The sequence below is a fragment of the Balaenoptera acutorostrata genome, chromosome 15 (assembly GCF_949987535.1).
Source record: "Balaenoptera acutorostrata chromosome 15, mBalAcu1.1, whole genome shotgun sequence".
NCBI classification, from domain to species: domain Eukaryota; kingdom Metazoa; phylum Chordata; class Mammalia; order Artiodactyla; family Balaenopteridae; genus Balaenoptera; species Balaenoptera acutorostrata.
Genome location: NC_080078.1, coordinates 60,103,747 through 60,120,240, shown reverse-complemented (window position 1 = coordinate 60,120,240; position 16,494 = coordinate 60,103,747). Strand labels below are relative to the sequence as shown.

The 16,494-nt window shown below is 42.1% G+C and overlaps 1 protein-coding gene across 1 annotated transcript in view; it reads left to right on the top strand.

Moving 5' to 3' along the window:
• TMC2 (transmembrane channel like 2) overlaps positions 1–12,919 on the top strand; it is an 83,887-nt gene extending 70,968 nt beyond the window's left edge. The window contains 3 exon segments of the mRNA XM_007195813.2: positions 759–870; positions 12,718–12,816; positions 12,819–12,919. Of these exon segments, the coding sequence (XP_007195875.1) occupies positions 759–870; positions 12,718–12,816; positions 12,819–12,919 (312 nt within the window).
• Positions 12,920–16,494: the final 3,575 nt, after the last annotated feature.

Here is a 16,494-nt window from a genome sequence, read left to right as displayed (position 1 = left end):
GCTTTCTTCTAAACCAAACCCCAAATTATCTGCATGGTAGGAAGCAGCCTTGAGAGACTCAATGACATGCATTTATATTCTGAGAGTATTTGGGAATACATAACAGTAATGACTTAAATTTTGAGCGGTTGCTAAAGAACAGGAGAAACTCAATAGATTAAACCAATGCTCATACACAATAAAACCAGTACCCACAGTAATTCCTACCTATTAAAACTAAAACTAGAAATACTAAAGAAAACAGCATTGTCAGAACAACATAGTGTTTGTGCCCCATGACCTAAGGAGTCTCTTAAGTCCCCTCCACACTGGGGCAGCCTCTCTCAACATCCGCTGACACGCTGACTGCCTCTTCTGCTCTCCCAGCCCCCAACCCCACCTTCTTCACGTGGTAAAGGCTCTACACCAATCCTCCCTAAGCCCTGTCTTCCTTGCTTCCTCACCCCCTCTTCTGGAACTAATCTCATCAGCCTCACTGCCAGTTCCCCACCCACACTTCCTTCTGTTGCTCTCACTGTCCTCCTGCCCAGGTATAGAAAACCACTGAAATACAGGATTGGCAGAGGTTCTGTCCTCCCCTGGCCAGATGTTCCTTCAAATGCCATGCAAACCTGAGTCCCAGGTGCCCTCTCCAACCAGCGGTGAGGACAAGAACCGGCTACTTAAGGTGGCTGCCCTCTAGATCTCACCATCCTGGACTCCGAAACTCAAACACTCATTTCCCTGGCCAGGATCAACCTTTCATTTTTTTCCTGCAGCTACATGAAGTTGAAAAGAGCCACAAATCTTTCAAAGGCAGAGCCACAGCCAGAGATTCAGAGGACACAGCTAAAGGCAACTCCAAAAATGCCACCCAGCTCACCAAAGAAGGTAAATTCTATTTCATGATGATTACTTTTACAAGGTCACGTGGGAAAGTGTAAAGAGCAAATGCTGTGAAATCAGATACATCTGGGATTGAAATCAGATCTCTGGCAATTATTAGCTATATGAAGTTGGGCAAAATAAAACAAGAGTGAATCACAGGCAACCTCGCGGGTGGTACAAATGAGGTGGGATTATGCGTGTGAAGTGCTACACAGACTTCCTGGCACAGAGAACCAATGAACGTGAGCTGGTAGGAGGAGGAGGAGTGTCTGTAAAATGGGGAAATACCAGGGTTGTTTCCCTCATTTCTATCCCGAGTCTCTCACCACATTTTCTGTGGTGATGGTTCTTCGTCATTTCGTCTTCGTTTCTGAAATGACTTTGTCTTCTTCACTCTCACTCCTGAGTCTGTCATTTCCCGTGTCATATCCTCTTAATATCTGGCTATTTAACCCAACGAAGGAGCACGATTTGTGTCCCATCCAGATCCCTTTAAGATGCTCTGAGGTTGGCTGACAGGAATCACTGCTGCCAGGGTTGGAGGAAGTATTTGTTTTGTGTGCTGTTTTAAGCATTTTCTTTAGGAGGAGAAATAGGGAGATTTGCATCTAGCAGCTGCTACTCCCACCAGAACCAGTTTGTATTCTCTTAGAAAAAAGAGCAGCACTGGAATAGCTAGAATAACAGGGTGAGAAAAAGCCACACATATTCCAAAAAAGGTGCCACAGAGCTTCAAAGGGAAATAATCACAGACCATCTCTACCTTGGGAGTGAGGAAAGGTCAAATTGAAAGAGACCATCTCTGAGCTGATCTCATTTTCCAAGGATTGTCCCTGTGTCAAAATTAAAGTATCAATATGCGGTAATTTTGACCTTCGATGTGGAAATTGAATGAGATGCACAAGAAATGGCTGAGAGTTTAGGAGTTAGAATTTTTAGTGCAGAAATTACTTATCATTTATTTGATGCCTTTGTAACATATAAGCAAGACTCTAGAAGAATTTAAGCACATAGCAGTATTTCCCTGAAGATGAAAATCCTCAGTTCTTGAGCTCCAGTAGTGCAGAGTGACTGTAGAAGCAGATCAGGAGCAAAAATGGGCACCTGTGTGTATCCCTAGCAAACACTTGTTGATATTGGAATAGCAACAAGTATTGAAATAAGCCATAAACAAGTGGATGTTACAAAATGAGGACAAGAGGTCTGTGTCAATGTAGAACCTATTCCTGGTGAGTCTCCAAAATATATGGAAGGCATTTCAAAGCTACAGACATTCTTGTCAGCAAGATCAGCTGCAGTCCATCGATAGCTTGGAAGCCTCGTTCAGAGATGGAATGCAGAAGAACGAATGGCTGGCACTTATTGTGGCGCTGAAGAAAGTGTTTTTTGTGGGGTTTTTTGTTTGTTTTTTTATTATTTATTTATTTATTTTTATTTTATTTTATTTTTTAAAAGCTCCCCATTTAATTTATTTTTATTAATTTATTTTTGGCTGTGTTGGGTCTTCGTTTCTATGCGAGGGCTTTCTCTAGTTGTGGCAAGTGGGGGCCACTCTTCATCGCTGTGCGTGGGCCTCTCACTATCGCGGCCTCTCTTGTTGCAGAGCACAGGCTCCAGACATGCAAGCTCAGTAGTTGTGGCTCACGGGCCTAGTTGCTCCGCGGCACGTGGGATCCTCCCAGACCAGGGCTCGAACCCATGTCCCGTGCATTAGCAGGCAGATTCCCAACCACTGCACCACTAGGGAAGCCCTATTTATTTATTTATTTATTTTGGCTGCGCTGGGTCTTCATTGTGGCATGCAGGATCTTTAGTTGCAGCATGCAGACTCTTAGTTGTGGCATGTGAACTCTTAGTTGCAGCATGCATGCAGGATCTAGTTCCCAGACCAGGGATTGAACACTGGCCCCCTGCATTTGGAGCGTGGAGTCTTACCCACAGGACCACCAAGGAAGTCCCTGAAGAAAGTGTTTGAATTCACCTAATTTTTCCACACAGGGCAGGAAATGGAGTAAATGTGATACTATGTTGTCATATCACCAACAAAAACAAGACAAAAAAATGGAATGGACGTATTTGGACATGGATGGAAGGAAAAAATAGGTTTATAAAACATTTCACATGAGAAAGCAAGAAACTTACATTGGTTTGGCACTGTCCATTCATGTCCCCATGATCGTGGGAGACCTCGGCCTGCAGCAGCTTTAAGCAAGGTTTTGGTTCCTGGCCAGAGATAAAGGTCGGGTTGCAGCAGTGAAAGCGCAGAATCCTAGCCACTAGACAAATGGTCAGTGATAAGGCCCTGGCCCTTCAGCTTTGCAGAAAAGAATTCCCACAAAGAAGGAAGGTAGTGAAACAAGTAAAGTGTTTATTAGGAGGAAAAAGAGTACAGTACTTGTGGATAGACACAGGGGCAGGCTCAGAGAGAGTCACGCCCTTGTGGTAATTTAAATCACTTATATGGGGCATTTCTTCTGGGTTTTCTTTGGCCTATCATTTTGATTTGCCTGGTTCTGAGTCTGTATTTGGTATATCTCTGGGTCCTCCCCTGTGTGTGCATGAGCATCTTTCAGCCAAGATGGATTCCAGCAAAGAGGCCTATGGGTGGCCTTGACATCACTCCCCTTTTGACCTCCAAGGAGCTTTCTAGTCAGGAAGGTCTCCTTGACTTCAAGAATGAGAAATATGTGGTCTTTTATCTCTTATCTGGGCAGGGCCCAGCCTCCTCTCTTGATCATCCTGCTATTGATATTTTGGAGTTTCTGTCCTTGGGGAATGAACTCTAGCTGCTTACCCCTGGGGGGGGCCCCATCTATCTCCTACCTCACCTACAGTCCCAATGTTCCTGTCCACCTTACCCACTCCCTTCCCCTCTTTTCTCTACTGGCTGCTGATCTAAAGTTTGCCCCTCTCCAAATTTGAATTTTTTATTACAGATCTAAAGCTCTTTCTTTCCATTTTATGCTGATTAAGTCAATATTACAGTATATGAAAGGGTTATCTGAACACATCAGTGGGACTAGGGTGTGGGGGAGAGCTGAGGAAGATGGTTATTCTTTCCCTGGAAAACTCCAGTAGCCTCTGTTGCTGCCCTCATTTAGCTTCTCTTTCTTGAAGTAAGCACTAGAATTACACTGATGTAACAAACAGGCCAAAAACAGCTAATGGCTCAAACACAATAAAACTTTATTTCTCACTCCATAAAGTCCAAATTGGGTGTTTCCACTTGATGGCCACTTTGTTCCCAAGTGGTAATGTTAGCGCAAGTTCGTGTGCCTGATGCCAAAATATTGGCTCTCTGTGCACTGATGCCAAAAGGAAATACGAAGACAGAGTTTTGGAGGAATGAGAAAGAGTACCTTTATTCTTTGCCAGGCAAAGAGGGAACACAGGGGGCTAGGGCCTCAAGAACTGTGCTCCCCTCCCTGGGGAATAGAGAGAGAGGTTTATGTCCCAGGGCTTGTGGCCTGGGGTAGGTGATAAGGCTCAAAGTAATGAAGGTCTTACATGTTTTTCTTTTCTTCTGCAAATATACAGCCAATGCTGGCCTCAGGTGGCTCAGCAACCAGATCTGGTGTCCCTGAATTTATCTTGACCTTCTTTTTGAAATGCAGAATGCTACAAGGGAGTATAGGGGGAGAAGAATGCCAGATGCAGAGAACAATTCCTATGGAGTCAGAGAGTAATTAGCTTTGTTTAACTTTGTGATGGACAAGTCTAGCTACAAGTGTTTGTTAGTAGTAACTGCCAAAGAATAACCAGGATTGCTTAACTCTTTCAGGCCTGTTTATGCTGTTTCCCCAGCCTGTTCATTGTTTCCTTATTTTCCTCGTTTATCAGAAAAGAAAAGTCTCATTTCTATTTAAGAAAAGTCTCATTTCTATTTTTGCTGCAACAAATTCCCCACTGCTAGTTCATTCCCTCCATATCAATGGAGGAAGGGAAATGGGCATCGTTCTTACCTGGCTGAGGACAAAACTTCAGTTTTGGTCCATTTGACAAACATCAGCTGTCCAGCCCAGGGGCCCATCTATCTCCTACTTAAATCCCCCCTGAGATACATGAACCCCAAGAAATCTTTATTGATAGGATGAGAGATGACGGTCTGTCTTCTGTAGCTTCTTCAGACTGGCAAGGGGCTCATATCATAGACCTTACCTAGTTGGGGTCATGGAGCTCTCGCCTTGTCTCATTAAGGGGCCCCAGGGTGACTTCTGTTGTTATTTTGGCAGGATCTGTTCCGAGGAGTGGCTGGAATCTCTGTATCGTGATTATCTTGATGTGAACCTGTTGTATTCTGGAAGAGACAAAACTTAACAAGCAGTTTTAAAAAAGGCAGAGGCCAAAGATCAGGAAAAGAATTACTGTAACCAGGGGCCAAAGCAGGAATAAGAACCAAGTTACATTTGATAACAATTTTAATTGTGGTCCAGATAGAGTCAGTGTTTGGGTTATCCTGTCCAAAGGAATGGAGCCATTTGGCATGGTCATATATAGTTTTGATGTCTTTTCTATCAGCCCAGTGTGATTGATGTAGGTGTAACAGACTCAGAAGTAGTTGGAGGAGTGACCACCTGAATATTAATAGACAGAATAGATCTTAATTCTTTTTAGGAGAATGAGGCTGAATCCTAATCTAGACTTGGCACTTTGAGGAGACTTGTAGCCAGGTAGCCAGTTGTCTAATTTTAGCCAAGTAGGTTTTAACCTTTTATGTGGTATTAACATATAATAAACATATAAACCAAAGCAGTTGCCACTGTTAGTAATTTTAGTGTTTTTCTAGGTATGAGAAAATTCAAGAATTTGGGTTTATGAAAATCCTTACCTGAAAATATCTAACTATCTGAAGGCCTGTTCTGTCAGTTTTTCCCAGAGCACAGAATGCCTCATTTCTGATCTCCCCCCTGAACAGAGTTCAGGGGGTGTTGAAGCAGGGGGTGTTGAAGGTCAGCAGCTGTAGCAGCTCATGATTTAATCCTTGTAGAGGTAGACTGCAAGTGTCAGTTTCCAGTCAGCAGGGCCCCTTCATGGTCATAAGTTCGACCACAGTTTGGGGGGCATTTTATGACCATTTCATCCCATGGTGCTAGGAATGCTCATTCCGAAGTCTGGTAAAGATTTTGTTGATAGGCTACTCAATGTGCTATTACTGAATTAGGCTTTACTAGTAGCAAAAAGTCTCTGGACCACCTGGCTTACTAGTCTCTTATGGTCCAGGAAAATATTCCCTCTTGTTGTTTCTTTCCATATATAGAGTTACACTATTACAATCATTGATCTCATATGGAACTATATATCATCATTTTATCAGAGGCCCAGTCACACATTTGGTAATGCAGGAAACAACAATCTTGTAAAATAGACAAAATACAAATAACATAGCTAGCAGTATTAGTAAAGTCATAAGTACGAATTAAGCCAAGAACTTCCATGAGGTGTGGCCCAGTATATCCCAGGTCATCTGACTTAGTCTGTTCTGTACCAATCCTTATCTTTCAGGGAAATTGTATATTGGCATTGTCAATATACAATTAGGTGTATATACACCTAATATTGTATACACCTATCTTGTATATATACAATATACAATAAGGCACCCAGCCCAATTTTCTAGTGTTACTAGACTGATTATCCTCAGTATAGTCTGACTGTTTCTTTAAATTTAAATGACCATAGGCTGGTGTTAATCTCCTGGTTGTAGATCATGGAGCATCTGATCTTCATCTAAAGATTGATTTTTGAAGTTAGGCTTCAGAAACACACTTAGAATGTCCTTCTGACAGTTTAATTAACTTTTGTAACAATATAACATAACAGCAGGGAACTATCTGAGAAATGAGTCTTAGTAAACACAGACCTTAATTAACAAAACTAGAATCTAATATTTAGGGAAACATAATTTTTTCTAAAATTATCCCAATTTCTATTAAACATAGCCAAGACTAATTTGTTTTTAAAATTAGTGTGGTCCATTGACCACATAGGTTTCTTTACATTGACTCTGGCATAATTCCTCAGAAGGAGTCTCAGACTAAATTCCCAAAGTTCTCTTAAGGCCAAGAAAGCCATGCCAAAGGCCCGCCATCCTAGCTGGATTTTTCTCTTCTAGAGGTTTTTAAAATACTTTGAGACTTTTGTATCTGTCAGGAGACTGTCTTCTTTATTTACCTGATAAGGCTGTTCATTACCCAACAGTCTCCAATTTTTTTCTGCGGGACCAGGCAGAGAGAAAAGAAAATTGTTTTAATTTTACCCACAGATATAAATTACCAAATTGTTGTAAACCATAAGTAGCTTGAGGAGAAGAGCTTCTTTATATCTGAAAAACAAAGATTAAAAGCCAGTAATATGTCAGACAAAAAGTCATAAAAATTATCATCATATTTAGCAGTTCATTTGATCCCATGTAATTAATTTTTGTTCTGTTTGAGTCCGGTTTTTCCATTAGTTCTGTTGTCCTTACCTGATGATTGAGGATGATAGTGACCGTGATAATTCTTAAGAAGTTTGTGAAGTTTTTGTTAAGGCTTGTGTGATTTGTCCACTGAAGTGGGTGCCTTGATCACTGGAGATTGTAGAAAGTATACCCCAAGTGGAAAACACATTTTAACCTTTTTTTTTTTTTCATTTTGAGGGCATTAACCCTGTAGCCAGGGGAAGGCTTTAACCCATTAAATAAAAATGAGGTTTGTCAGGGAGCCGGGAAAAGCCAAGCAGCTGTCTTGGATTTTCCATAGCCCTGACTGTTTAATTTACAGCTATTGTTGACCCATTTTGAATTCTCTGACTTAGGAGTAGACTGTTGCCATGCTACAAGGACATCAGGATAGCAAAAGTCTGACAACAAGGGGTTAATTTTTGTAGTAGCAGAATGAACTTTATCTACATGGGTCATAATCTTCATAGGTCATTGTGAAATAATACGTATTTACTTTATCAAAGTAACAAAATATTTTAAAAACAAATATAAATCACTTAAAGGCAAAGAAATGTACACAGTCTGTTATCAAAAGCAGCATTCCAAGAAAACTTTGTTCTCTTAACAGAGAACCAAATTCCAGTCTGGTACCAGCTTACTGTTAATCACAAAATTTATTTGCCTAATTAATCTTTAATTTAATCTTAGAAAGTCCTTTCTATAAATCTTGAAGAGGTAGCACTTTTGCAAATGCATTCGAGTGAAAGCGTAAGTGTCTATAATGACAAAAGATTTAAGAAGGCATGTTTAAAATCTGATTACAATGCAATTGACAAAGTAACTTGGTTACTGCTGTGACGTACAACACTTTAAGATGATAACTAGAATTATGAGTGATAACATTTTACCCGGACATATCAGAAATTTAGGAATCCCATATAATTTCTAGAGTATCTATATTAGTAACATTTACCATGCAATGTAACCTAAGAAGATTTGTTGCTCATTTGACAATATTTCGCATGTAATTTAACATACCAAATCAACCTAATTAGTTTAATATCTCTCCTTGGGATATTTTAGTATCTTATTTTATTTGGCAGTGGCCTAGTTATTCAATAAACTTCCATCATTTAACTTAATTTAGCACAACTCTAAATTTTCAAGTCGTCAAATATCTGGAGAGATTATTCTTAAGTAGACTTTCCTAAACATAATTATTCCTAAAAAGTTTACCCAAAGCTCTTATCTCATTTGTTTTTTCTTTTTAATTTAGTAGATAGAGATTTATTAGACAGAGATCTAACTTGTTCTTTTTAAGAACTAGGGAAAATGTCATGGTATGGATTATACTACTATTTATTCAACCATTCCTCTGTTAGACAGTCATGCTGTCTCTGGGTAAGAGTGATGCTAGCAAGGCAGTCTCCTTTAGCAAAGCAAACATTTGGACAAGGCATGGGGATAAATTGAAAGACTTTGGGGAGGCATGGATTTCAGAGTTTGGAAGACTTTCAGGAGTAGAAGTGGGTTGAAGTCAGCTGTAGAAGCATGGTTTCTTGGGTCAGACTGACTGGCTGACTCTCAGAAATTTATTCACAGAGGGAAGTTATCTTTTTTTTTAAATGTCTTCAACATTTTATTCCAATAAGTATAGCTTGTATTAAAAACTGCTTTGAAAGATGTTACTATTTAAAGAAACTGGGTAAAGGGTTCACAGGATCCCTCTGTATTATTTCTTTTTTTTTTTAATTGGGGTATAGTTGCTTTACAATGCTGTGTTAGTTTCTGCTCTACAGTCTTATTTGTATTTTCTTTTTTTAAAAGTTTCTTCACATCGAGTTACTTTCCTTGTTGACAAATTTGCAACAGATATAATAAGATCTTATTTAGCTTATATTAAACCTAGGCACAATAAAAGTATACTTAATGTTGATGACTCTAAAGACATGTCTATATTAATTAGATCAACAAACTTAAACATTAATACCAGTATTAATTTAATATTGAATATTTCCCAGTTCACGTGAACCTGAAATTCATTTAGCTTAATTTCTCTTGTATTTAGAATTGTTTGATTTGTAAGCACTTACTTTTCTTTTAAGCCAATTAAATAGAGCTCATTTACAAATTAACCTCAGCAATATAATCCAAAGACAAGAACACATACTGAGACATACACAGGTATCCAGACAGACAGAGATCTCATAGCTTCTGCTTGAGATTTAAAATGTCTCTTTGCACCCCCCCCCCTTTTTTTCTTGGCTTGAAGTTCTACTAATTAACCCAAGGCTGAAGTCTCAGGCAAAGTGGGCCGTGTTTGTATCTCAAGGACATGATAAGTGTTAACTTCAAGCTTTCTCCTAGGCATATTTTTATTCTCTCAGGGTCAGAATTCTGAAAACAAGTACTTCAGCAAGCTAGCTTTTTCTAATTGCACATGTAAAAAAGAATTAGTTTGGCAATTTCAAAAAAAGTTTTATTTTAACCAATTTTCTCCAGAGTCTAAAGAATATTATGGCCATACTGTCAAAAGAAAATCATCTTTCCTTTCTATAGTCATAGTTTCATAGCTAAAATATAGACCAAATCGTGCTTGAATTGGCCCTAATAACAGGGGGAGACTGGCTGATAAAATGTTGTCCTAGCAGGGATTGTTTCTCTGGGGAGATGGGGTCTTAGTTTGATCAGAAGAATCTGGAACAGTAAGGGAACTTGCAGGAGTGGGGAAAGCTTGTTTCCCCCCTGAGAGTTGGGAGGAGTTAAGAGGGGATCATTTATAATGTTAGGAGAGATTTTTTGATTCCTCAGGCTTTTGATTACGGAGTCACATAGAGCAGGATTATGATAAAAGGGGCATAAAGTCCTGAACATAAGGGAACCTCAGTCCATTTTCCCATCCTGTGGCATTAAAGATCTAATTGTAAGAGATCCATTTTCAGGCCATTTTTTTTTTGTCACTGGATGATAGCTATAGGTTGACCAGTCATTTAAAATTTTCCCCAAAGGGTTCCCAGGTGAGGGTGGAACCTTAGAGGAAGCGCTTCCCATTTTAGCTCAAGCAGTTAGTACCAGATGTCTGCACGCTCAAACCAAACCTCGTTAGTGGAAAGTCACACTCAAAGTAAAACAAGCGGCAAAGAGATGCACAGATATCAAAAAGCCAAACGTCAGAAATGCCCAAACGTGACTTCCAAGTCCCGCTAAGCCTGTGATGTTTGTCCAAAACGGCACCTTACAAACAGAATTCCCCTTTACAGGGAGAATTCCCCAAATTGGAACTGAAGTTCCCCAAACAGACAAAGTCAAAAGACCTCAGTTGTGCACCCCAGAGGACTTACCAAAATGCTGGCGGGTGTGTCATGACGTACCAAACACCCTCTTTCTGATATTCCAAGAGTTAATGTCTTCTCAGAGTAGAAGTCCGAGCTGGCACAGGGAAGGGAAAAAGGTGCCCTCAAGGCAAAAAAAAGCTTCAGCAGCTTCTAGGTCAACCTCTCCCCCATTCTCCACCGCAGCCTCAGAGTTCTGCAGCCGAGAAGGCGGGTCAGGTGTGATCGGGGCACGGCCCTGCGGCAGGGAGTCCCTGGTGATCTGGCCTCAGAGAAATCCCCCAACCCTCATCTCTCCTGTAGGAGGCTGGTGTGGAGAGAGATTCCCAAGCCTCCGATCAAGCCAAGGGGCCCTGCAGGGCCACCTGCCCATGAGAAGATCCTGGACGAGCCCCTAAAATTTGATTCCAAAATATTGACTCTCTGTGCACTGATGCCAAAAAAGAAATATGGAAACGAGAAAGAGTACCTTTATTCTTTGCCAGGCAAAGAGGAAACACAGGGGGCTAGGGCCTCAAGAACTGTGCCCCACTCCCTGGGGAATAGAGAGAGGTTTATATCCCAGGGCTTGTGGCCTGGGAAGGTGATAAGGCTCAAAGTAATGAAGGTCTTACATGTTTTTCTTTTCTTCTGCAAATATACAGCCAAAGCTGGCCTCAGGTGGCTCAGCTACCAGATCTGATGTCCCTGAAGTTATCGTGACCTTCTTTTTGAAATGCAGAATGCTACAAGGGAGTATAGGGGGAGAAGAATGCCAGGTGCAGAGAACAATTCCTATGGAGTCAGAGAGTAATTAGCTTTGTTTAGCTTTGTGAAGAACAAGTCTAGCTACAAGTGTTTGTTAGTAGTAACCGCTAAAGAATAACCAAGATTGCTTAACTCTTTCAGGCCTGTTTATGCTGTTTCCCCAGCCTGTTCATTGTTTCCTTATTTTCCTTGTTTATCAGAAAAGAAAAGTCTCATTTCTATTTAAGTCTCATTTCTATTTTTGCTGCAACACGCCCAACGCACAGTGAGGCCAAACAAACTGAAACATCAGAGTTTGGAGCAGAGAAAGGTTTATTGCAGTGTCATGCAAGGAGACAGGTGGCTCATGCCCTAAAAGTCCCAAGCTCCCCAGAGGGTTTCGACAAAGCATTTTTAAAAGCCAGGTGAGGGAAGGGGGTCATAGGGTGTGTGATCAGCTCATGCACAATTCTCTGATTGGCTGATGGTGAGGGAACAGGGTGGTGTCACTGGGGTTAACATTATCAGTCCTTAGGCTCCAGGAGGCCTGGGGCTATGTTCTCATGGTCATCAAGTAGTTAACCTCTTCCATTTGGTGGGGTGTTTTCACATCTGTAAAACAACTCAGGAAATGTGCATCAAATACTGTTATCTAGGTACTTCAGAGAAGAGATAAAGCAGAGGATATGGGGGAAAGCCTGTCCCAGGAAGGCCCCATAGGGTCCTGCTCGGTAACAGTGATGCGGGGAACCCTGGCTCTGTCCGTCCTGTGATTCTACGTGCATCAAGCTGGGATGGGACGGAGCCTGGAGGTCACACATGGACATGGTGCCCATCAAAGCCTGGACTTCAGCCACAGGCCATACCATCCACGATGGAAACTTAGTCTATTTCTATGTCCCTGGAACTGGATTTGGTGAAGAACAAGCCAGTAATTGCCCCCAACTCAGAGCTGAAGGAGAGAAACAAGTAAGCGAAAGAGCTGGAAATGGATCTGATTAGCAGGAGCACCATTCTGGGGCTGATCCAAACAGTTTCCACAACCCTATCATCATATTTGACCCTGGTAGCCACCTGTGAGGCTGTTATTATGCTCCAGTTTTATTCTCAAGAAAACCAGGCTCACAGAGTCTAGCCTAAGGCCAGCCTTCAAAATCTAGTTCTCCAGACAGCTCCTCTTACGTGGCTGTTTATGCCAAGACTAGGCCAAGGTGCACCTAGATGCCTGAGGGTGATCCGACCATTCTCACGTCACTAAATAGGACTGAAAGCTAATGACAGCACAGGGCAGCTCCAGAAAGCTCCAGTTCCACACCAGGAAACTGTAGGGAAATCTCCTACATCCTCATTCTTGTCTTGTTCATTTTGCAGGGACCGCACATCACCCTGCTAGCCCAAGCCAGACCCTGGACCAGAAGGCGCAGGGCTCTAGGGCCTCCAGTTCTGCTGGCAGGACTGTGTCACCTGCCTCCCAGCACCCCCTGGCGTCAGACCAGACTCTGGCCAAGCGCAGCCTCAGGCTCGTCCTTGGAGGTCAGCCTCTGGAAGGAGTGCTCAGAAACCTCCCCACTGACAGCTGGGACTAATGGAGCATGGTCCTGGGGCTGATCCTTGGGCCCCCACCGGCTCACCTCACCCCCAAAATCGTTCTCTCTTCCTCTCTCTTCTCACACACATGCACATTCTCCCTCTTCTCAGTGAACATGGAAACCTTGATTACTCAGTCTCAAGCCCTTGTTAGCTACCAAAACAGGAGGACAATGGCTTTATCCACCTTTTAGAAGAGTTGAGCCTTCCCCTCACTAACTGCCCTTCCCTGTATCTTGGCTCAGGCAGCTCTAGACCTTGCACTCACAGCGGTTTCCCTCAGCTCCAGACTTGGGAAGAGGGGGCAGGACCATGACCACCAACATAGACTTTTTGCAAGGAGCCCATGTTGGGACAGGTTTCTGCCAGCCCCATCAACTGGGAGGAGGTTGCAGAGGGACCCACATTCCTGATCACCACCTCTATCCAAAGGAGGTGAGTCAGTGTAAACAAAAGGTTGAAGAAACCGATGAAAATAAAAGTAAATGAACTGAAGTCCAGCCTTGGTGAGTGGGAAGATGGTGATTCCCCAGAAACTAGCCGGAGGGGAGCTGATGCCATCAAGCACCAAAAATGCACTGGAGCCTCCGGGGCAGCAAGGCAAGGAGAGAGAGCAGTGTGGTTCTCCTTATCTAATTGAAGTAAACAAAATATTTCTCAGGGCATAAAAATCTTTCTCATGCACAAAATTCTGAAAGCAATTTGATTGTTTATTGTAAAGGGACACGGAAGATGGTTTTGGGGGGAGTTTCGCAAAGGGTGCAGTGCAGAGCCTTGTCTCCGGCAATGCTGTGGGTCACATACTGGTTCTGTGCCGAAGTCTCGTGGGGGCATTAGCCCTGGAGGCCAGACCGCTGAAGAGGCCTTGCCAGCAAGGGCAAGTATCAGCAGGGTGCCAGTAACAACCCAGGACTTCCAGTGGTTACCCTCAGGCTTCCAAGGTTAACCAATATCCCTACACACCCACCACAAACACAGACAAATTATCCTGTTCTGATGACGCACAATTTTATGTGAAGGAATGTATTTGTTATCCGTTGTTGCATAACAAATTATTCCCCAAACTTAACAGCTTAAAACAATAACATTTATTATCTTGCACAGTTTCTGTGGGTCAAGAACTTGGGATTGGCTTCACTGGGCAGTTCTGGTTCTGCATATTGCAGTCAAGATCTGAGGCAGGGCTATAGTCATCAGAAGATTTGACAGGGCTAGAAGATATGTTTGCAAATGGCTCACTCACAGCTGCTGGCAGGAGCCTTCGGTTCTTTGCTGGCTATCCACAGACTTGATTACTCCCCACGTGGACCTCTTCATAGGGCTGCTTGGGTGTCCTCACAACACAGCAGCTGATTTCCCCCCAGAGCCAGTGATCCGAGACAAAGCAAGGAGGAAGCCACAACGCCTCTTATAACCTGTTCTAAGAAGTTACACTATCAATTCCACCAGTTTCTATTCATTAGAATGGAGTCACTAAGTCTAGCTTACACTCAAAGAGAAGGAAATTTGGCTTCATCTCTCGAATAATTTTTGGACATATTTTAACAGGAGATTTCCTAATTCGAATAGTTACCAGATCTCTATCAAGAAAACGCTAAAGCTTTTTTGAAAGACATCCATCAGAGGATTTGTTAATGGCGGCTCCTGTGACTGTCAAGCACAACAGGAAACTAGGTAAGCTAGGGAGTTGGGTAGAGAAAGAAGGCAAGGGTAAGAGAGGAGGGATGTTCATGTGGTGTGGCTTTACAGCTGGGACATGTCGTTAGAAAACTGTCTAAAGTGTGCTTTCATCTCTGCGTTCTCAGGTTTGATCTTCCAGCTAATTCCATCTTAAAGCTTCGCTACTCAGCCTATCCAGGGGTCATCAAGCATGAAGACTGCTCTTCCCTCCTTCCCTCTTTCCTTCCCTTCCTTCCTTCTTTCCTCTCTTTCTTTCTTTCCTCAGCTCACCTAAGAATGATTTGAACTAGAAAGTCTATTTAATAATTCATCCGTAGGAATATAACTGGTATCTTACTGATATTACCTTAGTTTGTCTGTGAATTTGTCTTACTGGAGGGAAATGAAAGAGACACTGAATTTTTCTGTCAGACACTATTTCTACAGTGATCCTTTCATTTCTAATAATATACATGCTCAATGTCCATAAAGAGCTCCATTATACACAGAACCACATAAGTAGGAACACACTTTTGCTGAAGATCAAGGAGGACACCTGATCACCCTGTGACTCACACACTCACAGAAACTGGGAGTGATGCACCAGCCAGTAGGGACCTGGGCAGGGTACCAACAGCATCCAGTACACTGGTGATCCTCAATTCAGATATGCTTTGTAGAGCCCTACCCAAAGCTGGGGCACCAAAGTTCCACATGCTGTATAAGAGACAATAAGGAATAAACCTGCCAGGCAAAAGGGACATTTGACTCTTTACCTCAGCAGAAAGTGGTGGACAAAAAGTCTCCTTTGAGAATTTATATCCACAAGGCAACCCTCACACAGAGAATCAAAATCCCCATACCAGCTGCGTGTTCAAAAAAAAAAAACACTCAAATGGAAAATTTAATTTAAAGTGATCTTAGATTATTTACCATCACATCAAAAAGAATAAAATACTTAGGAATAAACCTACCTAAAGAGGCAAAAAACCTGTACTCCAAAAACTATAAGACGCTGATGAAAGAAATTAAAGACTATGCAAACAAATGAAAAGATATACAGTGTTCTTGGATTGGAAGAATCAATATTGTTAAAAAAGACCATACTACCCAAGGCAGTCTACACATTCAATGCATTCCCTATCAAATTACCAGTGGCATTTTTCACAGAACTAGAACAAAACATTTTTTAATTTGTATGGAAAAAACAAAAGACCCTGAATAGCCAAAACAATCTTGAGAAAGAAGAACAGGGGCTTCCCTGGTGGCGCAGCGGTTGAGAATCTGCCTGCCAATGCAGGGGACATGGGTTCAAGCCCTGGTCTGGGAAGATCCCACATGCCGCGGAGCAACTAGGCCCGTGAGCCACAATTACTGAGCCTGCGCGTCTGGAGCCTGTGCTCCGCAACAAGAGAGGCCGCGATGGTGAGAGGCCCGTGCACCATGATGAAGAGTGGCCCCCGCTTGCCGCAACTGGAGAAAGCCCTCGCACAGAAACGAAGACCCAACACAGCCATAAATAAATAAATAAATAATAAAAATTTAAAAAAAAAGAACAGAGCTAGAAAAACCATGCTCCCTGAATTCAGACTATACTACAAAGCTACAATAATCAAAATAGTACAGTACTGGCACAAAAACAGACACATAGATCAATGGAACAGGATAGAAAGCCCAGAAATAAACCAACGCTCTTATGGTCAATTAGTCTATGATAAAGATGACAAGAATATACAATGGAGAGAATACAGTCTCTTCAATAAGTGCTGCTGGGAAAACTGGACAGCTACATGTAAAAGAATGAAATTAGAACACTTCCTAACACCATACACAAAAATAAACTCAAAATGGATTAAAGACCTAAATATAAGACCAGATACTGTAAAACTCCTAGAGAAAAAC